This window comes from Jaculus jaculus, chromosome 10 (genome assembly GCF_020740685.1).
Source record: "Jaculus jaculus isolate mJacJac1 chromosome 10, mJacJac1.mat.Y.cur, whole genome shotgun sequence".
In the NCBI taxonomy this organism is placed as follows: Eukaryota; Metazoa; Chordata; class Mammalia; order Rodentia; family Dipodidae; genus Jaculus; species Jaculus jaculus.
Genome location: NC_059111.1, coordinates 116,784,803 through 116,811,215, shown reverse-complemented (window position 1 = coordinate 116,811,215; position 26,413 = coordinate 116,784,803). Strand labels below are relative to the sequence as shown.

At 54.0% G+C, this 26,413-nt stretch overlaps 1 protein-coding gene across 7 annotated transcripts in view; it reads left to right on the top strand.

Moving 5' to 3' along the window:
* Agap3 (ArfGAP with GTPase domain, ankyrin repeat and PH domain 3) overlaps window positions 1-26,413 on the top strand; it is a 69,843-nt gene that overhangs the window by 22,743 nt on the left and 20,687 nt on the right. For 3 of the 7 annotated variants that reach the window (XM_045160252.1, XM_045160251.1, XM_045160250.1), the window contains exons 2-8: window positions 19,459-19,517; window positions 19,719-19,806; window positions 19,994-20,079; window positions 20,163-20,304; window positions 20,880-21,014; window positions 21,148-21,275; window positions 22,858-23,016. In XM_045160252.1, coding sequence (XP_045016187.1) covers window positions 19,459-19,517; window positions 19,719-19,806; window positions 19,994-20,079; window positions 20,163-20,304; window positions 20,880-21,014; window positions 21,148-21,275; window positions 22,858-23,016 — 797 coding nt within the window. Of the gene's footprint in view, window positions 1-17,424; window positions 18,299-19,458; window positions 19,518-19,718; window positions 19,807-19,993; window positions 20,080-20,162; window positions 20,305-20,879; window positions 21,015-21,147; window positions 21,276-22,857; window positions 23,017-23,441; window positions 23,599-25,378; window positions 26,310-26,413 lie in introns of those variants that run through there. The other 4 variants (XM_045160256.1, XM_045160255.1, XM_045160253.1 and 1 more) reach the window with 3 other exon arrangements.

Below are 26,413 nucleotides of genomic sequence, written 5' to 3'. Positions count from 1 at the left end.
AGGACCACCATGAATTTGAGGCCAGCCTGGGGCTACAGAATAAGTTCCATGTCAGCCTAGGTTAGAGAGAGAGAGAGGCCCTGCCTTGGGGGGAGGGGGGAACCTAAAACCAAGAAAAGTAATTTTCTTTCTTCTTATTGATTTTTTAAAAAATGATTTGTTTCCTGCAAGTCAGCCCTGTCGCAGTCTCTCCACCAGCACTTTGACCACTGTGTCCTGAGCAGGGCTGACAGCTGTCCTCTGGGCCACCTAGATGTCTGAGGCTGTGTCCTGACTGTGCTCCATAGGGTCCCTGTTGGCCGTGTCATGATGCTTTAGTGCCCCTTGTGCTATGAGCATGTAAGGACCAGCATATGGTCCAGGGACAGTTTAGATAAATAAGTTTGTTTTTCTTTGTGTGTGAGAGTAAAATTGCAAAGTCAACCTTTGTAAGCAAAAATCTAAGAGTAAGCTGAGTACAATGACCTAGTAAGAGATTACCAGAAGGTGTGTGTGGAACCCTAGATAAGTAGTGGAAAATACAAAAAACCCAGCTGCTCAGCAGCTGTTGTCCCAGTCCTCCCGACACTATGACTGACTGAACGGCTGCTTAGCAGTCTGGACTGAGACCTCCGCAAGACGCATCACCGATCCGAATTCATCTGCCTGACATGCTGTCCGAACGACCGAGACGACCGAGACTCGCCTTGAAACACCGCGAACCGAGAAAAAAGTCGGAGCACGGACCCGCGCCACCAGGTTGTAAAACGTCAGAAATCTCGCAGACCGAGTCTTGCGTTGAGACCGAGTCTCGCGATACTGTGTCCCAAGTCTCGCGATATCAGGTTGTATACATGTTAGACTCGTTAGAAATATTCTTGTGTTAGTAGTGGTGAATATAATTTGGATATATATTATATTAGCTATAATATTAGTTGTGATACTTTGGACTTGCTTGTGTGTGACTTTCATCCCAGTAAACTCCTTTGCGAGTACACCAGCGTCTGAGTATTATTGACCTTCGTGGGTGGAATCCTCTCAACCAATCATCTTTGAGAGTGCTCGTGACACCCTTGGCAGTGATTTCTTTCCCTCTTCTGCTCTGCTGCCCACCTTGCTGCAGTCGGTGCCACCCATGGCCCTTTCTCCCTTTCTCTTGTGCCTTCTCATTTGATGATGTCATAGCTCTGCCCTCAAACCCAGCTTGGAGTGGGATCACAGCCCAGCCCAGGGTCAGGGTCAGGGTTTGGAAGGATATATACCCTACTCAGGGCTACCTGCTATGTTCCTGGGCCCGGGCTTTTCTAAGGGACAGTGGGTGTCACTTCTGCTTGGGGATTTTTTGTTTGTTTTTGAGGTTGGTCTCACTCTACCACAGGCTGACCTGGAATTCACTTTGTAGTCTCGGGGTGGCCTCAAACTGAGGGCAATCCTCCTACCTCTTCCTCCTGAGTGCTGAGATTGAAGATGTGTGCTGCCACGCCCAGCTTAAAACTATTTTATTTTTATTTATTTATCTGAAAAAGAGAGGGAGGGAGGGAGTGAGAAAGAAAGAGGCAGAGTGAATGGGTGAGTCAGGGTCTCCAGCCGCTGCAAACGAACTCCAGAAGCATGTACCCCCTTGTGCATCTGGCTTATGTGGGTCCTGGAGAACCGGGATCCTTTGCCTTGGCAGGCAGACTTCTTAACTGCTAAGCCATCTCTCCAGCCTGGGATTTTTTATTTGTTTTTTGTTTTTCAAGGTAGGGTCTCACTCTAGCCTAGGCTGACCTGGAATTCACTATGGAGTCTCAGGGTGGCCTCGAACTCACGGCAATCCACCTACCTCTGCCTCCCAAGTGCTGGGATTAAAGGTGTGCGCCCCCACGCCCAGCTGGGATTTTTTTTTTTTTTTTTAAGTAAACAAGTTATAAAGGCCCTACAACCCTTTGGCCCTTTGAGGAGAGTTACGAAGATTTGTCCGCTTCCTGTGACTTTGAAGCCCCACTTGGTTAAAGCCCTATTTGGTAATTGCTTCTAGATTGTTCTAGACTTTTAAAAAATTCTTTCTACTTGGAAGCAGAGAGAGGCAGAAAAGAGAGCAAGCGAGCGAGCATGATCATGCCAGGGCCTCATATCACTTTGTGCATCTGACTTTATGTGAGTACTTGAGAATCAAACGTGGGTTATTAGGCTTTGTAGGTAAGGGCCTTAACTGCTGAGCCATCTCGCCAGTGCTGTTCTAGACTTTTCCACATTTGAAAATGTGGTCAGAACCTGTAGAGAGGTAACCTAGCAATTAAAGGTGCTTGCTTGCAAAGCCTGCTGGCCTGGGTTCAGTTCATCAGGACCCATGTGAGCCAGATGCACAGTGCTACATGCATCTGGAGTTCGTCTGCAGTGGTCTAGTGCAGCCATTCTCTATCTCCCTCTCTTTCTCTACTCACAAATTAAAAAAAAAATTTTTTTGAAGTAGGGTCTCATTCTAACCCAGGCTGACCTTGAACTCATTCTGTAGTCTCAGGGTGGCCTCAAACTGAGGGCAATCCTCCTACCTCTGCCTCCTGAGTGCTGGGACTACCACCATGCCCGGCTTAAAACCATTTTATTTTTATTTATTTATCTGAGAGAGGGAGGAAGAGAGAGAATGGGTGCATCCTACTTTTGCTGTCTGTATTAAAGACATGCACCACCATGCCCAGCAAAAAAAGAAAGAAAGGAAAAAGTAAAAGAACCAGTAGGGAGCAGTAGGGTGCCTGTAGTGACTAGTGACTGGGCTGCCTAGACTTAAATGTCACCTACTCTTCCGCTCTGGAGCTGTGTGACCTTGGGTGATTCTGTTGACCTGCCTGTGTGTCTCGGTCTCCCCTTTGTTCTTGACAAGATGTGGATAATTGACACCTGGTTCACAGTGTGGGCGTGAGAATGGAGTAAGTAAATGCGTGTGAAGCTTGGGGAGGGAAGGAGCAAGGTGGTCCCCTGGCAGCATTGGGTGTCGCAGGCCAAGAGGTAAGGACCAAGTGACATGCCCAGTGTGAGCGCTTGGGGGCGATTTGGGTACCCAGGGGTAGCCCAGCCAGGCCTGGACATGGTTCCAGTGATGGACACAGTCTTGAGTTTGTCACTGGGCTGTGCATACCTGCGTGCTCTTGGTGGATCTGCTCTGCTGTTTTCGCCTGTGGGTGGAAGCTCTAACGCAGTTTTGTCCTCTGGGCCTGGGTGAGTCACTTGTGGTGCTTTGAATGTGTGTCCTGCACACTCTTAGGTGTTTCATCAAAGTCTGTAATTTGGGTCTCTAGCTGCAGGGCTGGAGGAGGTGTGTCATTGGGGCCAGATCCTGGGGTACACCCCAAAGGTGTGTTTGGGGACAGATCTGAATTCCAGACTAAAGGTATGCAGAGAGGTGTGAGCTCTGGGGTTCCTGGCCAGTTTATATTTGATTTTTTTTTTTAAATTTATTTGCCGTGTGCATCTGGTTTACATGGGTACTGGGAAATTGAACCTTTGTTCTTGGGCTTTGCATCTCTCCAGCCCTGTATGCTGCGTTTTGGTATTTGCTGGATGGTGGTGGTTTTTCTCTCTGCTTGGATATGTGAAAAAGGGACCCAGCTTCTAATGCCATTGATTGAACTTCCCCTGGCTCTTTAAGCTTGAAACAAATCCTGTTCCTCCCATAAACTGGTCTGATGTTCATCCAAGCATTATGGGGCTGTCTGCCATACTTGTGAATTTAAATTTTCAAATAGTTCAAGGTAGGGTCTCACTGTAGCCCAGGCTGACCTGTAATTCACTATGTAGTCTCAGGGTGGCCTGGAACTCATGGAGATGCTCTTACCTCTGCCTCCTAAGTGCTGGAATTAAAGGCATGCACCACCATGCCCAGCTGTGGTTTCTTTTTATACAGGGTCTCATATATTGCAGGGTAGGCTCAAACTCCTTATTTAGTGGAGGCTAACCTTGAACTTCTGACCTTCTTGCTTCCACCTCCCAAGTGCTGGGATTACAGAGGTGCACCACCGTGATTGGTTTATTTAGGGATCAGACCAATGGCCTTATGCTTGCAAAATAAGACAATCTCCAAAATTCTTTGTAATGCTATATTTTACTTAACCCAGTGTGGCTAAACAAGTGAACTCATAAAGGTTATTGGTGAGACATAGTATTCTTTCTCCTTTCAGGCTCAATCTTTATACTGCCCCTGTGCCTACCCCACTCTAGGGAACTCTGTCACATTTTGAGTGGGCACCCATGACCATCATTTGTGGAAGTAGAAAAACATGCTGATTTATAACCTATAATAGAAACCAAAAAAAAAAAAAACCAAAAAAAAAACTTGTAACTATTTCCATTTTCATTATTTTATTTATTTACTTATTTTGGTTTTTTGAGGTAGAGTCCCAGGCTGACCTAGAATTCACTATGTAGTCTCAGTCTAGCCTCGAACTCACAGTGATCCTCCTATCTCTGCCCCCTGAGTGCTGGGATTAAAGACGTGCACCACCATGCCCAGCTCCTTATTTTGTTTTTGTTAACAGAATTCCTAGTTTTTCAGCATTGTGTATCTTCCGAATAGCTGACAGTGTGACCTTTGTGTGCGGTGGGCCCCAGCACTGGTCGGCTTTCCGTGTCCCTCCTGTGGGGTGGATCCGTGCTCCCAGAGAGAGGAGGAGGGGGGTGCACAGCGTAGGAGACACATCAGCCAGTCAGCAGCCTGTTACCTACACCTACCTGTTAGGGCTTTCCTCGGAAAGATGGGCCAGTGGCCTCAGTCAGCGGCCAGTACAGTCCTCCTTCACCCCGACCTAACATTTTAAGCAGGGACTGTTTTGTAGCGTGTGTGTGTGTGTGTGTGTGTGTGTGTGTGTGTGTGTCTGTCTGTCTGTCTGTCTTATATCATGGATTTCAACAGGAAGTTTGCCCATGGAAAAACAGTACTACCAAAGTAGCCCTCCCAGCCCAGGATTTATTCTTTGCTCTCTCTCTCAGTTCCCTTCTTGGATGTGAAATAGGAAATCTCCAGCTCAGGAGATAAGATGACAGGGTAGTAAGCCCAGGAAGGAGTGTCCCTAACCCTAACATCTCGGCAGCAGTGACTGCAGGCCCCGGACCTTTTGTCTGAGACTTGGACCCAGGAGCCATCAGGGAGCTCGTAGATAGCAGGGCTGCATCTGGTGGTCCCCCGCAGTGGCACTCAGATGGGGTGCCCTATAGCTCCTCCAGTCCAGAGAGAGACCTGAAGTTAGGAGTTAAGAGTTCATTCTGCCTACTTTGTCTCTGTCTAGGGGGAAATGCCATCCTGAACCTGGGTTAACATATTCTTCCAGCATAGCATATCTGGCCTACTGCAGAGTCGGGCCCAGAGTATTTGGAGGCTCCCAGGGACAGATGGGCTACTGGGCCATGGCCCCTCTACCTATGGGAGGAGTTCTTTGCCAGTGGCCAACCCTTTGTCCAAGCTCACTTGGTGGCGCTCAACTTGACTTTGTCCCACACCAGGGCCCTGCCCTTAGCCTTTCTGTGCAGTCCTTCAGCCATCTCCCTCCACTAGCTGCTGCCTGCCCTGCCCGAGGGTTCTGCCGAGACTCACTCTACCATTGCTGTTTTGGGGAGATGTCATCCTGAATCTGTGTTAATTTGTTCCCTACATCTGGCCCACTACAGGCCCTGCCCAGGCCACCCATGTCCCGTCTGGCAGCCCCTTGCCTGGCCTGGCTCACTCTGCCCACCTTTAGGTTCCCCCCAAACTAATCTCTTGTGCCCCATGCTGGTGGTACCTGCCTCACCCCCGCTTCCTGGATGGAGGCTGAGCCTGTGCCTCAAGCAGGGCTTCCTAGGTCCCGCCCAGCACCCACCCTGACTTAATTGCTCCCTCACTGGGTCAGAAAAGCCTGTGTTAATCGGAATTTGCACCCAAGACCCAGCTGAGAGTTGTGTCAGAATCAGGATCACTCTGGTGTAGTGGAAGGGCTGCCTGTGGAGCTCTTCTAGGCCAGCTGGGGCCAGGGCACTAAGCAGATGTTTTTAGGCCCTAAGGATAGAGGCCTGTGCAGTACTGTCCCCTCTGGGGCAGAGGTGGGGAGCCTTTTATGGTGGACCAGGTACTCTTCTGAGGTCTTCTGACTCATTCCCCCCCATGCTGGGAACAGCCTGTCAGGAGGGTTTTTTGTTGTTGTTGTGTTTAAATATTTTATTTGAGAGTGGGCCTCCAACCACTGCAAATGAACTCTAGACATACACCCCCTTGGATTTACGTGGGTCCTGGGGAATTGAACCAGGGTCCTTAGGCTTCACAGGCAAATGCTTTAACTGCTAAGCCATTTGCCCAGCCTTTGTTTGATTTTTCAAGGCAGGGTCTCACTCTAGCCCAGGCTGACGAGGAATTCACCATGTAGTCTCAGGCTGCCCTCCAACTCACAGTGATCCTCCTACCTCAGCCTCCTGAGTGCTGGGATCAAAGGTGTGCACATGTTTTGTCATGAGTTTTTGATCAGCCCAGAGGCCCAGGTGGCTGGGGAGAGTATGGTGGTGCTGTGAGTACCCCCTAAGGGGACAGAACTGGGCATCCAGAAATAACAGAACTGCATTTCGTCCTTCTCTCTGCCACCTTCTCTCCTACCTACCTAGTTTTTATTTATTTGTTTTGTTTTTTTTTAAATATTTTATTTTTCTTTTAAAAATTTAATTAATGTATTTGCAAGCAGAGAGAGAATGGGTGCACCAGAGCCTGTAGCCACTGCACCTTAACTGCTAAGCCATCCTTCCAGCCCCTTATTTTCCTTTACTTATTTGAGAGAGAAAAGTAGGCAGGGGAAGAGAGAGAGCAAGAGCGAGAGCGAGAGCGAGAGAGAGAGAGAGAGAGAGAGAGAGAGAGAGAATGGGTGCGCCAGGGCCTCCAGCCTCTGCAGATGAACTTCAGACGCATGCACCCCCTTGTTCATCTGGCTAATATGGGTCCTAGGGAATCGAACCTGGGTCCTTTGGCTTTGCAGGCAAACTCCTTAACCGCTAAGCCGTCCCTCCAGTCCCCTACCTTTTAAACAGTGCATGTTCTTGACACACCAGCCATCCAGCTCAACCCCCAGGCAGACAGAGATGGATGAAAAGCTAGGAGCTGTGTGGTATTATTGAGGGGGGTATGGAGACCCAAATGACAGGGGTGGCAGGAAAGCTCACAGGGTCATGGCCACCTTTTTCTGTGTGGCAGGGGGAAGGGGGTCAGTCCATTGAGTCTAGGTAAGGGGCCACCAATGGGGTCATACCAGAGAATAGTAGAGGTTGACCCCTGTGGCACAGAGCACAGTGTGGGTCCATTCCTCAAGGGTACTGACATCTTTTCTCTCTTGTCATAGTCCTACCCAAAGGGCCACACACCATAGGCCTTGTTGAAATTCAGGCTCTGGTGGGGTCTGAGGAAGAGTAGGAGAGAGCCTGGCCTCAACCCCAAGGAACACTGTATCATTACTTTCTTACTGAGAAAAACACCTGGCCAGAAGCAGCACAGGGAAGGAAGGAGGAAGAAGGGCTGATTTCAAGCCAATGCCTTTAATCTGAGTCATCTCCCAGCCCAGAAGGGATTCTTTCAGGTTACAGGTCCAGAAGGTAGATGTCATTATAGGAAAGAAAGGAACAGGAAGCTGGGTCACATCATCACATGCATGAAGGAAGGAGAGAGAGAGAAGGAGGGAGGGAGAGAAGGAGGGAGGGAGGGAGGGAGGGAGGGAGGAGAAGAGGAAGAAAGACAGCATTCTGCTACTCAGCCATCTCTCTCCTTTCTGTACAGTTCCTGGGTGTGTTGTCTTCCTGGTGCGTCCGGGAAGCTAGGGTGGGGGGTGTGCGGAGGAAGCCGAGGGCGGCAGCAGAAGCGAGGTCTGAACCTAGGACAGCAGTGCCACAGCCCTTCCTTCCAAGTGTCCCAGGTTCAATTCATAGTAGAATCTATTCCGTGGCAGCCCTGGCTAGGTACCTGGCCAGATATCGGCCACACAGACATGCAGGAAGGCCTTCCGTTGCTCTAAGCAGAGACCCGGGGTGGCAAGCTGGCATCAAAGAGCCTTGTTGCCTGAAAGCAGAACGTCTAGTCTTGGGAAACGTCAAATGAGTGCGTGTGCTGAGGGCCAGAGATCGGGTGTTGCCCCGCTGAGGGGGGCTGGGAAGGGCAGCGGCAGACGTGGTTCCATCAGTGTAGTGGTTTTGTTATGAAAATAGCTGGAGTAGTGTGGCTTTCAACCACGCAAACGTGCCACACCACACCCCAGCACTTTGTGTGTATGCTGCAAATGTCACAAGATTGACAGCTCTTGCTGTGGGTGGCGGGGAGCAGCGGGGTTCCGAGCTGGGAGGTAGAAGCAGCTCTGCCGTCTCAGGAAGAAAGGCCACAAGCAAGGGGCTTCCTCCTGGTGCTTGTGGTGGTCCAGGCTCTGCTCCGCACGCCTGTCCTCCTACCAGTGGTGTGTTATTAATCCCATTTTGTAGGTGAAGAAACTGAGGCACAGAGGTTTAAAAGGAACATGCCCTGGGCTGTTGGCTCACTGTGGCAGAGGAAAGCTTGGATCTATGGGGTTAGCCTCCAAGCCTGTGACCAAGATGTGCTCCTAGGCCATGCAAAGAAACATGGTGATCGGGTAATCTCTGCAGTTCAGGGAGCTGAGGCAGGAGAATTGAGAACTTAAGGCCTGCTTGTGCTACCTAGCAAGTTCAAGGCCAGCCTGGGCAACTTAGTGAGACCCTGTTTCAAATGTAAAAGAGGGCTGGGAGGCCAGGTGTGGTGGTACATGCCTGTACTTCCACTCAGGATGTGGAGGCAAGAGGATCAGGAATTCAAGGTCATCCTTGCTACATGGCCAATTTGAGGCCTGGGTTACAATGAGACCCTTCTTTAAAAAAAATGCGGGGCATTGTGGCGCACACTGTTAATCCCAGCACTTGGGAGGCAGAAGTAGGAGGATCCCTGTGAGTTCAAGGCCACCCTGAGACTACATAGTGAATTCCAGGTCAGTCTGGGCTAAAGCAAAACTCTACCTTGAAAAACCAAAAAATAAAAACTGACATACTTTCTGAGGTTTTTTATATTCAAAAATGGTATCCGATGGGCTGGAGAGATGGCGTAGTGGTTAAGCGCTTGCCTGTGAAGCCTAAGGACCCCGGTTCGAGGCTTGGTTCCCCAGGTCCCACGTTAGCCAGATGCACAAGGGGGCGCACGCGTCTGGAGTTCGTTTGCAGAGGCTGGAAGCCCTGGTGCGCCCATTCTCTCTCTCTCCCTCTATCTGTCTTTCTCTCTGTGTCTGTCGCTCTCAAATAAATAAATAAAATTAAAAAAAAAAAAGGTATCCGAGCATGTATTGTCCCATATGAAGCTGAATGAGAAAACCTGCTGCTCACTGCAGCCCGATGACGTGCACACTCTGGGACAGAACTGCCCTGCCACCTCTCCCCACATGCTCGGGACTTCAGCATCTCCATGGGCCTCGCATGCCATCAGCAGTCCTGCTGGCATTGTCAGAAGGTGACTAATCCTGACATTCGGTACAGGCAGCCTCATTCCTCCCCACTTATTAGCACCACTCGCGTCTCATGGATGGACAGCTGCTAATGTTCGCATGTTCTGATCCATTACAAGCCAGGCAGTGGAATGACATCTCTCATCACACAGCATAGCGCGCTGGATAAACCTTTAGTATGCCTGCTCCTGTAGAGAGCTCCTGCAAGTAGTTCAGGAAAAGATTTGAGAACCCCAGGAGGTGTGCAGGCAAACAGGACCAGAGAAAGAAGTCAGCAACCATGACAAGATGCATTGTTGGATCAGGAACATGCACATCCAGGGAACCAGGCACTGCTATAGGACTGTCCAGAGAGCTAAACCCACAAGTTCTGGGGTTTGTGTGTGTAGGGAGCATGTCTCCTTGCTGGTGGGTGAGTGGGGAATTAGTGAGTCCCATTAATGGGAAAAGTCACCTGCCTTTGAACACAACTGTCTTGTCTTTGGGAATGTCCCTAATGGGAAGGAAGCATGGGGACACAGGTATTGAGCATGTACCAGGGCACTGGCCCTCGGTGGCCTGACCCTGGCTGTTAGGTGCCACACTGAAGGCTGAGTCCTGTGGAGAAGGCTGCTAGCCAAGAAAGCAGTCTTGTCCAGGAGGGGGATGAGGGGATATGTCGGAGAGCGGCATTTTGAGCATGGTGCGATGTGTCTCAAACCCTGAAGTAAAATCTTCAGAACACTGACAGTGTACAGGTTGCCCACCCTCCATCTGCTATGCGCCTGCCCAGACTACTCGTTCATCCCCTTTCCCAAGGTGAATCGACCTTCCACTTCCTTTGAGAAAAGTAGTGAATTCTCTCAAAGCAGAAAGTGGTGACCTATATACATTCTACAGAAAAGTAAAAAGCAGAAAATAAAAATCATCCATGCCCCTGACCAGAGGAAGCAGTGACATTGCACCAACTTTATGTGTGCTTTTTTTTAAAAAATTTTTACTTATTTACTTGAGTGACAGAGAGAGAAAGAGGTAGATATAGAGAGAGAATGGGCATGCCAGGGCCTCCAGCCACTGCAAAAGATGTGTGCGCCCCCTTGTGCATCTGGCTAATGTGGGTCCTGGGGAATTGAACCTTGAACTGAGGTCCTTAGGCTTCACAGGCAAGCGCTTAACTGCTAAACCATCTCTCCAGCCTGAGAGCATTCCTTCTGTTAGGCAGCCGAGCTCATGTTTCCCAGGCTATCTTCTCTTCACACTGGTGGTGGTATTCACTACAAGATGTGGAACTCAAGAAATTATGGAACAAATATTCAAATTGAGGTCACTAGGGCAGAAATTTTTCTTCACAATTCAATGTTTTAATGAGCACAAATAAAATGTTCTTTGTTTCTTTTTTGTTTGTTTAGTTTTTCAAGGTAGAGTCTCACTCTGTAGTCTCAGACTGGTCCCAAACCCATGTCAATTCTTCTCCCTCGCTGGGCACCACTACATTTGCCATCCTTCCTTTTTTTATCCTGATAACAATCTGTGATACGGCGCTTTTTCTCGGATGCCGGCCATACATTGTACTACTTTTATCACTCTCGATTATTTGTTGTGTGTATATGTGCATTGTGTATGCATGTTTGTATGTGCAGGCACATAGGTATGTGTTCATGTACGTGCATATGAGGGCAAAAGATTGACTGTATCAATTGCTCTGCACTATTTTGTTTTTATTTTTTTATATCCTATCTATCCTGCCTCTATAAAGCAAAAAACAAAAACACAAAATCTAAAACTAAATACACCAAAACACAAATAATGGTGTTAACTGAGTGATAAGATTACATGTGACTTTATTTTTGATTTTGCTTTCTGTTCTTTTCCCAAGAAACTATTATAAACTATTATAAACCTCAATTATTTATGTATTAAGAAGCTATAAAGCTGGGTGGGGTACCTTTAATCCCAGCACTCAGGAGGAGTGGCCTTGAACTCCTTGTGATCCTCCTACCTCTGCTTCCCAAGTGCAGGGATTAAAGACATGTGTTGGCTTTTTTTGTTAACTTTTTTTTTTTCTTTAGATTCATTTGAGGGGGGGGGGAGGGAGGGAGGGAGAAGGGAGAAAGGGGCAGATAGAGAATGAGCGTGCCAGAACCTTTATGCTTTTTGTTTTTGCCAAGGATGACCTTGAAAGCCGGATCCTCTTGCCTCCACCTCCTATGGATTGCAGGTGTCCACTACCATACCCAGGCTAGTGTCCAGCTCACTATGTAGCCAAGGATGACCTTAAATACTGAACTGCTGTCACCTCCCAAGGGCTAGGATTCCAGGCATGCACTATGACGCCTAGGTTATGTGTGCTGGGGAGGAGGCCACAGTTTTGTGCCTGCTCTGTAGGCCCCTTAGCAACTGAGCTGTGTCCCCAGCCTCTTATTTTTAGTTTTTGGTGTTTTGAGGTAGGGTCTCACTAGCCCAGGATAACCTGGAATACATTAAGTTGTCTCAGGCTGGCCTTGAATTCACAGCTATTCTCCTACCTCTGCCTACCATGTGTTGGGATTAAAGGCGTTCAGCCACCTTTAGACTTTTTTTTGGCTTTTTGAGATAAGAGTCTCATTCTAGCCCTGACTGACCTGGAATTCACTGTGTAGTCTCAGGGTGGCCTCAAACTCACAGTGATCCTCCAACCTCTGCCTCCCGAGTGCTGGGATTAAAGGCGTGTGCCACCACGCCCGGGCTTTTTTTTTTTTAATATTTTATTTTTATTTATTTACTTGAGAGATACAGAAATAGGCAGGTAGACAGAGAGAATGGGTGCGCCAGGGCTTCTAGCCACCGCAAACGAACTCCAGATGCTTGCACCCCCTTGTGCATCTGGCTAACGTGGGTCCTGGGGAGTCAAGCCTCGAACCGGGGTCCTTAGGCTTTACAGGCAAGTGCTTAACCGCTAAGCCATCTCTCCAGCCCATGCCCGGCCTTTTTTGTGTGAGTTCATTAAGGTAGTGTATGCCATCACCTCTCAGGCCTGCGCCTCTTTGCCCTCATCCCCGGGTCTCCAAACACAGCAGTGTGTACTGAACCACTGCTTCACAGGTCGTCCATGCTGGTCCTGAAAAACTAATCCAGTTGTTTGAGTACACTGGTGCATTTTTCCCCTTAAAAATACTGTAATTTTGCAAATAAAAGTACTACAACTGCTAATGAAAAAAATAATGAGCTCATAAACTGAATGCTTCCAGAAACACATTGAACTGGATGGAGCAGAGTTTCAGCTTATGGGCTTCAGCTAGACTGTGTGTTCATTTTGTGTTAGTGTGGGCTTGTCGGACACAAGGTCTCGTCCACAGCCCTAACGAGCTGAATATGCCCGATCGCCTGTGAAACGAGGTCTCACTCTAACCCAGCTGACCTCAAATTCATGGTGAGCCTCCTGCCTCAGCCTTCCAAGGGTTGGGATTACAGGTGTGAGCCATCCTGCCTCAGCCTTCCAAGGGTTGGGATTACAGGTGTGAGCCATCACATGTGGTTGTTGTGTGTGTATGTGTTCACAGTGTTTGGTTTGGTTTTGTGAGTCAGGGTCTCGTGTAATCTTGGTTGACCTGGATCTAGCCTGTAAAAATTATGCCACGTGTGGTTTATCACTTTGACATGTCCCCACTAGGAACCTTCTTTTCTAAGTCTTATCTCCTTTCCCCTGAAGAGAACAAAAGTCCTGGTACCCAGTTGCTTGGCAGAGGCTTTCATTCCTTCATTCACTCACTCACTGAACCCCATGGAATCCACTGGGAAGCATGAAGCATAAGGAAAATGCCCATGAGTGGGGAGTTAGAGGATTTTAGAGAGATCACTGAATGCCAGGTATGGTGACACATGCCTTTAATCCCAGCACTCGGGAGGCAGAGGTAGGATCACCACGAGTTCGAAGCTACCCTGAGACTACATAGTGAATTCCAGGTCAGCCTGGGCCAGAGTGAAACCCTGCCTTGAAAAACAAGCAAGAGAGAGAGATCACTGAGATGGATGTTCTCCAGGAAAAGGCCTGTTTCACTGAGGTCCACATGACAATGAAAGGTGGAGGATGCTTGGCTGGGTAAGGGGGGCGGTCACAGGTGAGATCACACAAAGGGGTTCAGAGTCCTGGATGGGAGCATGGCCTCTGGATTGTGCATTGCTGGGCTGCCACTGGGCCTTGCTTACGATGATAAGGTCACGGTCTTAAGAGGACAGGCGTGACCTGGGCGAGAGCATCGATCAGTAGCCTGGTGGTTGGCGGATGTAGGGAGACCATTAGGAAACACATGTGGTGGCACAGGTGGGCTGTTGAACAAGGGAGCCATTATTTTTGGAAGGAGAGCCAGTAGGATGGGCCAGAATCAGTATGGGGAGTGGTGGGAACGGGGTGGAGGCCTCCTCCTTTTTAGGCTTGAGCAGATGCTGTGCTGTTTCCCGAGGCAGAGGGCTCTGGGTGGAAGTGGTTTGAATCGCTGCCACAGTTTGCAAGGAGGAACTGTTCTCTGTTAAGGCTGTGCCAGAGCAGCACCCATGGACGCTTCCCCTTTCCTGCTTCCCAGCTACCTGCCCTGGAAACCGGTGTTGAGAGCATTGCTGGCCAGACACAGCCCTTGGGGAGCCTTTGGGCTCAGAGACTGTCGGCACATAGCCAATCCCAGGGCACTGCTGTTTCTAGACCGTGGGCCTTCCCACATAGTCTCCCGCTGCATAAAGCTTCTCTGCTGCCACCTTGTGGGCAGAAAGGGTTCTGCTGGTCTTGGAGGCAGCTGTGGCTCTGAAGATGGCCTTGCAGAGCCTGATGCAAGCTCTGGTTTCCAGGAGAAAGCTGGGCATCTGCCTTGCAGGAGGACGACGTCCTCCAGTTTCTTGTGTGTTGCGTGGGCCACCGTGGGCATGGCCTAGTGTTTCTGGTGGCATCAGCGGCAAGCACTGGGTGGAGGCTCGTGGAATCTGCGTTCTCTTTTTGGACATATCTCACATCTTACCCCTGCCCGAGAGCCCTTCTCTTCCCACTTAGTGACCTCTCCAGCCTCAGATGCCTCCCTAGTGTACCTGAGGCAGAAGCTGGCCAGCCCAGCCAGCTGTTAGGCACATCAGGAGTCACCCTTTCTCCTTATGCCCCAGCACTTGGGTCAGAAGGACTGCCCCATGCTTGGCTTCTGCAATGTCTGTCTGGCCTGGGGAGGGGAGTTCACCTGCATGGCAGAAATCTGTGAGAGACTTGACTCTTAATCCTCCAAAACTTCACAAGCCACCTTAGTCAGCCCCTCTGGGGCAGGTGACCAGTCTGGTGGTTCTGGGACCTAGATGAAACAGTTGCCCCAGGGGAGAGCTGGCTCAGTGGGGGTCTTGGTCTTCCTTACACCATCCCAGTACAAAGGTTCTCAGGCTAGCCTGGTTTGCTCTAGGCCCAGTGGGTGACAGTGTCTGGAGCAGGACTGTGGTTGGCACGTGGCATAATAATTTCTTTTGTTTTTGTTTTTTTGAAACAAGGCCTTACTGTGTAGTTCAAGCTGGCTTTGGACTCGAGCTCCTCCTGCCTCTGCCTCCTAAGTACTGAGATCTTCACTGGTGTCCGCCCACTCAGCATGAACCTGAGCCTGCCAGGCAGAAGAGAGGCTTTGGGATTAAGAGTGTGTGCATGTGACTGCTGTCCTTTTTGGGGTCTTTGATGACCTAAGATACGGGAGCAAGTACTCTACCCTTCCTTTCAATTTCTCTGGGTTAGGAAGCTTCTGTAAAAAGGGAAAGAAGAGGCAGTCCTATGAGGAGGAAATGGCCAGGTTAGGGCCAGCCTTATGAGGGCCTCTGAAAGCCTATGCCATTGTTCTTATGGGGAAGAACTGGGCACTGCCACCTGTATTTTCTGAGCCTTTCTGTGTACATGAGGCCTGGCCACTTCTGTCACTTCTGGCTGTTCTCCCACTTTGTTTTTTTGAGGTAGGGTCTCACTCTAGCCCAGGCTGACCTGGAATTCAGGGTGGCTTCGAACTCACAGGGATCCGCCTAGCTCTGCCTTGCAAGTGCTGGGATTAAAGGTGTGTGCCACCACACCCGGCTTCTGTTCTCTAACTTTGAAAACAACCCACACCTACTAGGTAACTTGTCCTCTGTCCCCTCAGTTTCTAAACACTGGCTCCCAGGTTCCTGTCTTGTGCTTGTATTTTCATTACCTTGGGGGCGGGGGAGGACTAGTGTTTTTGAGGAAGAGTGGTTCCTGTGTGTGTGACCGACAAGAGAACTGCAGACAGGGAAGTCAAGGCAGAAAGACTGCGCGTGCTTTTCTGATCTGCCGCTCAGTTGGCAGGCTAGCACTTGGAAAGCATGAGTCAGGAGTGCTGGGTTGTGTCTCTTCCCTGCCTGGGATCCTGGGAAAGGTTGCTCTGCTAGGTGGAACCGCCTATTACATCTATTGTCGGTGCTGGGAAGCAGCCTTCCTCCCCTCTGATAATAACCGGTCCCACGAGAACGTTGGATGCCTCCGAGATCCAGCCCAGGACTTGAGAGTTTCCAGCTCTCCTTTCCAGGAGCACCTAGGATGGAGAGGCCCTGCTTTCCCAGGCATTCCCAGGCCCCTCAGGAATGTGCTGTTTTCACCTGCTGCATCTGATTGGGACCTTGGGCCTCTAAAGCAGAGAGGGACCTACAGTTGGGCTGGATTAGTTGGAGCAACCTGGGAAGATAGTCAGTTTCCAGGGATACTGAAGCCCCCCTACCCCCATCTAAACTGGTTTCTCTCAGTCGGTTCCTGGTGGCCTGGCAGTGATTATCTTGTGGATGGTGCTGGCCCTAGGGACCAGGAGAGAATTAATGTGCAACAATTTCTTTTTTTAATTTTGCTTTTTTTGAGGGAGAGACTAGCACAGGCTGACCTGGAATTCACTATTTAGTCTCACGGCGATTCTCCTGTCTCTGCCTGGGATTACAGGCGTGCACCTGGCTGGAGAGGAGTAATATACAGCACCTCATGAGGAGGGCCTGTCCTGTCCTGGGTGAGCCTGGATTTTCTGAGGATTGCAGCTTGTGTTTTCATTTAGGGATCAGCTCAGCCCAGTGAGCCATTAGTCTGTCTCGCTGCCATTATCTGGGCCGAAGTGAGACATGCAGGGCAGGGGGGTTCAGAAGTGAGTAATCACAGAAGTGATGTTTTGGATGCCCTTTGACAGGAGGACATGTTGATGTAGGCCAGACAGATGAGTATCTTCTGGGCTTTGTAATCTCCCAAGAGAAGAGACAACCTCTGTCACAGCAGCTGGCTGTGGCATCCAGCACCTCCCATCCGCAGAACATGGAAGCCAAGAACTGAGATAGGGTCACCCCTTCAGGCACCCCAGTTTATAGATCCTGAGGACCAGAGGTGGCTAAGATTTGCCCTACCTTTCGAGCTCGGTTTTAGCCTAGGCTGACCTGGAACTCATTTTGTAATCCCAGGCTGGCCTTGAAAACAGAGATCCTCCTGCTTCTGCCTCCTGAGTGCTAGGATTAAAGGCGTGCCTTTCCAATTTGTTTTCTAATGAATTTGCGTCCTCCGCCTCCCACCCCCCATTTCCTTGGTCCAGGCCGCTCCTTGTTTGGAGGAAAAGAGAAAATAGTCCACTTTCTTCCAAAACGGAGTCTAGTGTGTGGCGTGCTTGAGGACTGTTATTTATTTGGCCTGCTCTTAATGACAGCTCCTCGCCTACCTGCCCAGTCCTAGGAGGAGCTGTGGGCTGGAATTTCCTGTTTCTGAGGGCTCCCAGGGTCTGCCCCGGCAGGCCGGTCGCCGTTCCGGGGTGCTCCAGGCCAGACTTGCCGCCTCTCCTGGAGGGGCTGGCTCCCGGCCGGCCGCTCCAGGTCTGGGCTTGCCGGCTCGCCTTGGAGTCGCGGGACTCGGTCGGCCGCCACCAGGTGCCCCGAGGCCGGAGGTCCGTGCGCCCCGGCCGCGGCCCCGGCCCGGGCCCAGCCCCGCGCCCCTCGCCATGGGCCAGGCCCTCCTCCGCGGGCCCTGAGCATGGAGCGGGTCTGGCCGCCGGCGGAGCACGGCAGCGGGGAGCGGCCCGCCGCCTGCCGCCGCGCCCTCAGCGTGTGCGACTCGCTGGACCTGCGCAGCGCCCCGGCCGCCGCCGCCCTGCAGGCCGCCCTGAGCGCCGCGCGCGAGCAGCCGGCGCGGCCGCGCAGCGTATGCTCGGGGGCGCCGGGCTCGGCTCCCGCCGGCGCCCGAGGCCTCCTGCTCGGCCTCCTGCGCCCGCGCCGGGCCCGCCGCGGCCCCGCGGCCCCGGGACCGCCCGGCTCGCCCGCGCCCAGCCCCGAGGGTAGCCCCGCGCCGGTGCGGCGGCCCCGCGCCCCCGGCGAGCCCGCGCGGCGGCCGCGGCCCACCAGCATGACGTTCCTGGAGGTGAACCGCCTGGAGCTGGCGGCGGCCGAGGCGCCGGGCGCGGGGCTGGGCCGCTCGGGGAGCGCGGGCTTCCTGCGGGGCGCGTCGCTGTGGAGCAGCCAGCGCTGGACGGTGTTCCGCGGGGGCGGCGGCGGCGGGCGTGGACCCGAGAGCCCCCGGCGCGGGCTGTCGGCGCTCCGCAAAAGCTTCAGCTTCCGCCTGCGCCGCGGCCAGGAGATCCGGCGCTCCGAGTCGGGGTTGCTGGCCCGGGCGCCCCGCGCGCGCGCTCGCAGCGACGGCGACGCCAGCTCCCTGGGCGCCTTCGCCAGCCGCCGTGACCTGCTGGGCGCCGACGCCCCGCGCGCGCAGCCCGAGCCCGGCCGCCCCCGCTCCGCCGCCGGCCTCTGGAAGCTGCTCACCGGCCGCTTCCGCCGGAGGGAGCCCGCGTCCGAGGCGCCGCTGTGGGGCCGCCGCGCCGCCGCGGACCCCGGGCTCTTGGACGCAACGAGCGGTAAGGGGCCCCACGGCGCGCCCGGGCAGGCCCCTGTGGTTGGGGTCTGGCTGAGAAACATGTTGCATGAGAGTCGGTCAGAGCCTACTTGGTACTGGCCTGGGACGGGAATAGGAAAAGTTGGGTCTGGAGGCATTGGCCGTGTCCACGGCAGGGGCAGAGCCAAGCTGTAACACAGCCCGTAGCATCAACCTATCCATGGCATCCCAGGGCACCTGAAGGGCCTGGGTGCCAATGCCAGCTCCTATTCGGTGGGTGCAGTATTGCTGCCCAATTAAGAAAGAGCGCTGGCAGTTCTGGGCTGCCCTGGACAATCCTAGCTCGGGGGCGGGAAGCACTGCGCTGAGGTCATGGACTGCTTGCGGACGGGATTGCAATAAGACTGTGAAACTTGTGGGGCCTGGGCCGGAGAGGGAGCTGGGGAGGACAGCAAGTGCTGCCCAAAAGCAGCTCAAGTGAGGGTGGTGGGGCTGTCAGGAGCACTTAAGGGCAGGGAGTTTCCCTTCCCAGGGACCTGCTTGAGTCGGGGGTGGGGGACCAGTGGTGCTGGCCTGGGACCGCAGGAAGGGAGGCCAGTCTCCGGCTAAGGAGGCATTGGGGAGGATTGGCAGGGCAGGTAGGTGTGCCCCATTGGACTTGCCCTACCGAACAGGGCCAGGTGAGGCTCCTCCCTCTTCCCCCTGGCTCAGGAATGTGGTGGGTGGCCCCACCCTGCCAAGGGTGAGCTGTTTCTACTCGCCGGAAGGAGGCTGGCCCCCTTTGTCAGGGCCCTGCCCATTTTGGGTCTGGTCTGAGGCCTGCTTGAGTGGCCTCCGAACATCTATGTGTGAGGCACCCAGGGGACTAGGCCAGGTGGGTTCACATAGGATCGTCTTCTCTGATGGACCATGAAGTAGAGGAAGAGGAGAAGAGACACCTGAGGCTGGGGAGGGTGAACCCACAGCTCATAGTCCTGCCCTGAAGACCTACCTTGTTTGCTTCTGTTCGGAGAGAAGCTTCCCTCTGCTCCCCAGAGACCTAGGCCAGCTGTAGAGGTCAGGGTACCATGAAGGATAGTACTGTCCTCTGGCCTCAGCTGAGAGGGGCGTCACAGGTGGCAGCAGTCAGGACAGGTGTGTACGTGCCACTGTGGCCCTGATGGAGTGGCTCTGTCTTTTCAGACTCATTTGTGAACAGCCAGGAGTGGACCCTGAGCCGCTCTGTGCCAGAGCTTAAAGTGGTGAGTGGGCCTGCCCGCGGGAGGCCCAGGGGCTCTGGGCTGTCCTGGCATTGCTTCTTCCAGCTTCTGCTCTTTCCCCAGTTGGCCTGCCCCACAGCCTCTGCTTTCCGGTCCTCTCCCCAGCTTTCTTCCCTGCATGCTGCTTCTGTTCCTCTCAGCCCCATGCCCTCTGACCACTGCTCTGCCCTTCCTTCCCCTCAGGGCATAGTGGGGAACCTGTCTAGTGGGAAGTCAGCCCTGGTGCACCGCTATCTGACAGGGACGTATGTCCAGGAGGAGTCTCCTGAAGGTGAGTATCACAGGCTAGCCTGCCTCAGAGGCTGGCCACAGGGCCCTCCTTCCCACTGTGGTGTCTGTGTGCGGCTTTCCTCGCATGCACCACCTCTTCCCTTCTCCATGGGAAGCCCAGGTCTTCCGCTAGCCAGCCCCAGCCAGGCCTTTCCAGCATTTGGTCCTAACCCAAAGCTCTGTCCTAGGGGGTCGGTTTAAGAAGGAGATTGTAGTGGACGGCCAGAGTTACCTGCTGCTGATCCGAGATGAAGGAGGCCCCCCTGAGCTCCAGGTGATGCCCGGCTAGCCTGCCTGCCTGCCCAGTACCCTGGTTCACCAGAGCCGGCCGGGTGCTGACTCTGCTTGTCTCCCCAGTTTGCTGCCTGGGTGGACGCGGTGGTGTTTGTGTTCAGCCTGGAGGATGAAATCAGCTTCCAGACAGTGTACAACTACTTCCTGCGCCTCTGCAGCTTCCGCAATGCCAGCGAGGTGCCCATGGTGCTGGTGGGCACACAGGGTGAGGCAGGGTCTGCCTGGGCATGGCAGGGCTTCAGGGTGGGTCAGGTGAAACCTGGGTGGGTAGGTCAGGAGAGCCCTCAGACCCTACTTCCTGCCCAGCACTGACAAACTCAGCCACTCTGTGGGCTCAGCAACTCAGGATCGCTTGTCCTGCAATAGATGTGACTGTCATGTCTGTGGTTGGCTTTTTCTTTTGGGGGAGTGGGGTTTTCAAAGTAAGGTCTCGCTCTAGCCCAGGCTGACCTTAAATTCACTATGTAGTCTCAGGGTGGCCTTGAACTGAACAGTGGTCTTCCTACCTCTGCCTCCCAAGTGCTGGGATTAAAGGCGTGGCTTTTTTGCTTTGCCTTTTTGTTTCATTGCTGACCTGGAACTCAACTTGTATCCTAGGCTGGCCTTGAACTCTCTCTATCCTAAACTGGCCTTGAATTTGTAACCTTCCTGCCTTAGTCTCCAAAGCACTGGGATTCTAGATGTGTGCCACCACACTCAGCACTTTCCCCAGTGAATAAAGTACATACTCCCCCCAACTCCTTCTCAAGGCGGTGAGTCAATTCCCCCATTCTCCAACAGACGCCATCAGTGCCGCCAACCCCCGGGTCATCGATGACAGCCGGGCGCGCAAGCTGTCCACAGACCTGAAGCGCTGCACCTACTACGAGACGTGCGCAACTTATGGGCTCAATGTGGAACGAGTCTTCCAGGACGGTAACTCGGGCCCCAAGAGCTAGGCGTGGGGAGGCCCCAGGCAAACAGGGCTGCGTGTATTTGGGGGAGGCCCCAGGCTGGGATTTTAACTCTTCCTTCCAGTGGATAGAATTGACTTTGCTATCCCCTGTAGTGGCCCAGAAAGTGGTGGCCTTGAGGAAGAAGCAGCAGCTGGCCATCGGGCCCTGCAAGTCCCTGCCCAACTCGCCCAGCCACTCAGCTGTGTCCGCTGCCTCCATTCCAGCCGTGCACATCAATCAGGTGTGGTCACCTCCCAGCATTCCTTGGTCTTATCTGTATGTCCCAGCACCTTGGCCTCGTTCTCATACTCTCCTAGTAGCCTCCTGCAGCCCCTAGCCTGGCTCATGGCTTTGGTGCACACAGTTGTGCTCTGCCCTGTAGTGACTGCCACTCTTTGCCCATTTCCATCATTTCCTCTCTATTGTCTGCCCTTCCAACCACTTCAACCAAGACTGTACAAACGTGCTCTTCTGAGTACCATTAGGCGTCTCTTAAGCTGATGCTTGCAGAAGCCTGGTTCAGCAGGTGTGGGGAGGAAAGAAAGCTCTCTTAGGCTCACTTTCTACTACTTGGCTTGACTCCCTGCAAACCCCCCCCCCCACCCCCGCCTAGTGGACAAGTCCTGTCGTAGCTGCCGTACCTTCTTCCCTGAGAGGAGGAAGCAGATGAGAGCCTCCTGCCACTGAGCATTAAGGGTGCCTTTCCACCCTGTGGCCTTGCTTGCACATTAGAAGGGCAGCATGTGCAACAAGAGGGAGGTTGGCCTTCAGAACTTGTTGGGGTTTGGGGACTCTGAGCCAAATCCCACCAGTGATCCACTTAGACAACCACACGGACACCTGTCCCTATTTCTGGGTCACTTTTGTCCTTGACAGTGGGTCAGCACTTGGTTCCATAGCTGCATCCCAACTCCCCTCCCCACTTCACCACCTGGAGTTTTCTACAGATGGTTTGATGAGTGTTTGGGTCTGCATATTAGAGTGACAACTTGCCTTATGTGCCAAGACCAAGACCCCTCCTCTCAGGGCTTGTAAGAACGCACTGGGCTTCCTGTCAGTGTCCCTTGTTGCAAAGAGAAGAAAGGGAAGGAGGAGAAGGAAGAGGAGGAGGAGATGGTAACCTTCATGTCGTTAAGTGGTGTACATTCACCAGTGGGGCCAGGGCCACACCCCACAGCTCTGTAGTGGGCCTGCTGCCGGGAAGCCACTGGGGTGCATGGTGCATTGCGTTCCTTGGCCCAGGTTAGAGTTGGAGGCCAGGCTCCCAAGGGCAGGTGGGGTTCAGGTGCCTGGTTTCCCTCCTGGCTTCTGGGGTGGACACTTGCGTGCGTGGCGTCTCTGTCCTGTGACGTGCTTTGGCTATCTCCTCCCATCCTTCCATCCCCATCTGCCTGGCAGCCTCAGCTCAGTCCTGCTCTCTGCCTCAGCTCTCCCTGACACCTTCCCTGCCACATACACCTGCTCAGAGCAACCTCAGACTCAGCCCCACCTCCCAGTGTCCTGCCTTGACATTCACATTGACCTTGAAGGTTCATCTATTCTCTTGTCCCTGACCACTTGTAAGCCAGGACATCACAGTTCTGCCCCCCCACCCTACCCGGAGTCTGACCTCCTAGCCCTTGTCTCCTAATTTCAGCTCCCAGGTTGGTGCAGAGGCCTCCCTGTGCCAGGCCCTAGGACAGAGGTTTGAAACCTCAAATGGTGGCAGCTGGATTCTCTTGGCCCGCAGATGATCCCAGCTCTCTCGGATGCCACCTTTAAAAGCTAGCAGTCCCTCTGCTGCCCTCCCCAGAGCCGTGCTCAGCAGCCCTCTCTGTCTTTAGGCCACGAATGGGGGCAGCAGCGTCTTCAGCGATTACTCGTCCTCAGTCCCCTCCACCCCCAGCGTCAGCCAGCGGGAGCTGCGCATCGAGACCATCGCTGCCTCCTCCACCCCCACGCCCATCCGCAAGCAGTCCAAGCGGCGCTCCAACATCTTCACGGTACGTGCCCAGTCCTCCTTCCCGCCCAGCTGCCATCACCGTGCAGGCAGGGCCGCGCCGAGCTCCCGGCCCAGAGGGCAGCAGCCCCAGGTCAGGAGAATGCCACCTACAGCCTCTCTCGCACATAGACACATGCGGCTTCTCCTTGGGCCCTCAGCATCTTCCGGTCCATTCCTCTGAGCCCAAGAGCGGCTTCCCTTCACTGTGCTCGCCATGGCCCTCAGACCCACTCCCCTCTGCACACGCTTGCCCCCTTGCATTCTCCCTTTCTCCCAGCCCCTAGGGTTTTCTGTGTCACCTTAAAGGGATATTTGGACTTGTGGCCTAACTCCCCTGACCCCCCTTTGATTCAACAGCTAATGAACCGGAGGCCGGAAGGCTGTTTGCCCAAGGCGACACAGAGGGTTAGCTGGCCGAGCTAGAGTCCGAGCCAGGCCTCCCAGTCCGCCTTCCGGCTCTTTTTCCGTTACCCCACTGCCGAGGGGAACATTCATGCTTCCCACCCACCGCTGTGATTGGTTTAACAAAGGCTTAGCCATCTTTTCCTGGGCTTCACCACGCTGCCTCGTGCCTCCCACTCAGGTTTGTCCTGTCTCCTTGTGAGCTCCTTGCCCTTCCCTGCCAACCTCATGCCCCTACCCAGGGACTGCTGAGCCTTCCTGCTCAGAACCAGCTCCTCAGCTGTTTGGCCCCCAAGCCTGCTGTTCCTCTACCCATGTTTTACACACCATGCCCTTCCCTGTCTCAGCTCTGGCCCTCCTATGGTGTCCTGGCTGATTGCTCCAGGAGCCTTGGGCAGACAAAGGTGGGTGAGCGGCCCTTCCCTGTGTGTCACTGCGTGCCTCTTTCTGAGAGCCAGGGCTTGGCTGCTGTCCTGTGGCCTACATCCAGCTGGCTAGGCCAGGCCAGTCTCTCTGGACCCTGCCCAGACAGAGCGAGTGCCCCAGGTCTCACTCGTACATCCTCGCCTCTGCCCTTCCCCACACACCTCGCCCCGTTGCTGCCTACCTCTGTCTGCCCCTCCCGCGCGCTCACTGGTCTCCGGGTTGCTGCCGCTAGGCACTCAGTGCTTGCCCTGCCCGCACCCACGGCCTCTCCTTTCTGTCCGGAGTCGTGGTGGCTGCCTGCTCATCTCCACCCTGCTATTGCTGCTGTTGCTCTAGAGTCCCTGGGTGCCTGTGTGACAGTGACCATCGCTGGTGCCCTTGGCAGCTGGTCCCCAATATAGTGTCTCAGTCACCTGCTGCCATTCTTAACCTCTCACCTTCCCCGCTGGCTGATGCAACCTCAGGTGTCCTGCCCTCCCTGCTCTGCCTACCATGCCTGACTTCATGGCTCCTTGCTGTGGCACCTTCGTGCTCCATCCATGTGCTCTCTGCCACCTGCCTGCCTCCGTGCGATGCCTTTCCCCACCCATGCCCTTTGCTGTTGCAAGCTCACAGCACAGACTTCCCCCAGGCCCTTCCATTCTCTCCATCTTCACCGTGGCAACCTTATTTTTTTTCTTTCATTGTTCCCATGGTGACCTCACTTGCACCATTGTCCCCGAGGCAGCCTCAAGGCATGTTCGACTCTATGGGTGTATCTTGGGACTTCACCCCATCATTGCTGTTGGGGCCACCCTTCTCCCTCTTCATCCTTCCCAGAAGAGACACATGTGCTCAAGGGGGAGCCCCTTGTATGCTGCCTGCTCCATGGCTGGTGACCCCTTGCTGGGCATGGTTGTGATGTCCCCAGTCCCCTCTGACTCCATGTGCTCATTTGTTGCCGCCCTCCACGGGGAGGTGCCCCCTGCCCCCCTGGGCTCCTCTGGTAGTTGGCAGCCTCTTGGCTCTCCAGCCTGGCTGGACCAGGCTGCACCTCACTCATCCTGAATGGCAGTTCTGTCTGGGTCCCAGTGGCAGCAGTCCCACTCAGCCTTCCTCCTTCCTGGGCCAAAGGGGCAGAGAGCTGTAGCGGTTGGGCTTTCCCCAAGAGGGGACTGGAGGCAGCCTGTGACCATGGCGCTGCAGGGCGGTGATGTGCTCTGTGCCCAGTTCTTCCCACTCCGCGGCTGGGCTTTCTCCCGCCTGGTATCAGTCTCCTCCCTGTGCCCTCAGCTCCTGGCAGCCTGGGCGAACAAGAGGGATAGGGCCCAGACAGCTGAGTAGAGAACATTCCCTGCTGAGACAGACTGTTGGGCCACCTCTGCCCAGTGGCTGGCCTCCTCCTCCTCCTTTCCTGTTCCTCCTCCTCCTCCTCCTCTTCATCCCACTGCTGCCTCTCCCCAGGCGCCTGGGTCTCTGCCCTCACCAGTGCTGACCGACTTTTGCGGGGGCTTGAGTATAACTTGCCAAAATCTTTATTCTTTCGATATTTGCAGATATGTGCCACTGTTTCCAACTTTTCATCAACAAAAAGGCCTTTCCAACTCCTTCCAAATTAGAAGACCAGGTGGTGACACACAGCACCTCTGGACATTCCCCCTGTGCGGGGCCGGAGGCGGGCCGGGCCCTGGGACTGCTCTCAGATGAGAAGCGGCCGCCGAGCTCCCCGCTCCAGAGACCCACAGGAACCTTTGTAACTAACCCTACCCCCAGGGAAGGCTAGGAACGCCGGAGCCCATGCTGGGGGCTGCCGGGGGACCAGGCCCGGCTGGAGGCTGCGCCAGGCTCGCTGCATGGAGAAGAAGGGAGCTCGGCCCACACCGGCCAGCCAGAGCGACGAGGCCCAGAGGGGCGGGGGCACCCAAGCCCGCTGACCCAGCTGCTCCTGGGGGGAGCTTTCCTGCCCCTCCCCTCTGCTCCTTCCTGCATGGACTTCTGCCGATCCTGCTCCTGCTCCGGAAGCCGCCGCCACCACGCTTGCCTTGCCCCTTCTTTTTGGCCTCCCCGTTTCCTAGGATCCGCATTTGGGTGGACTGTGCCCCAGGAGCTTGGCAGGGCACAGGGCCTCTTCTGGCCTCTCTCCTCTCTCTCTCCATCCACTGTGCCCCTTGGGCCACACTGATGCATTCAGTGACACGTACCATGTGGTGTCTGTGCCGCAAACGGGCCACATGCCCGCTCACTTCTGGACTTTGCTCTCCCTGGTTGTCGTGCCCTGTGCTCCAGGCCAGCCCTCAGCCCCACCGCCAGCTCTCCTTGCCCCCCTTCTCTTACACTTACACCCCAGCCCCTGGGCTGCGTGCTCATCACGCCCTCCCTCCCTCCCTCCGTATTTCGTGTCCTTGCTCTTTTGTGAGGGGTGGGCCCGGCTCAGTGACCTGTGCTGCTCTGTATGGTGCCGTGTGTAAGAATAAACCCATTGGAATACTTGTGTCTCGGTTCCTTCCCGACCCGCCGCCCAGGCCGACCCAGTGCTAGGGCTGCCCAGGAGTGGGAGGAAGGTGGGAGGGCCAGGAACTGAGGCGGGCACT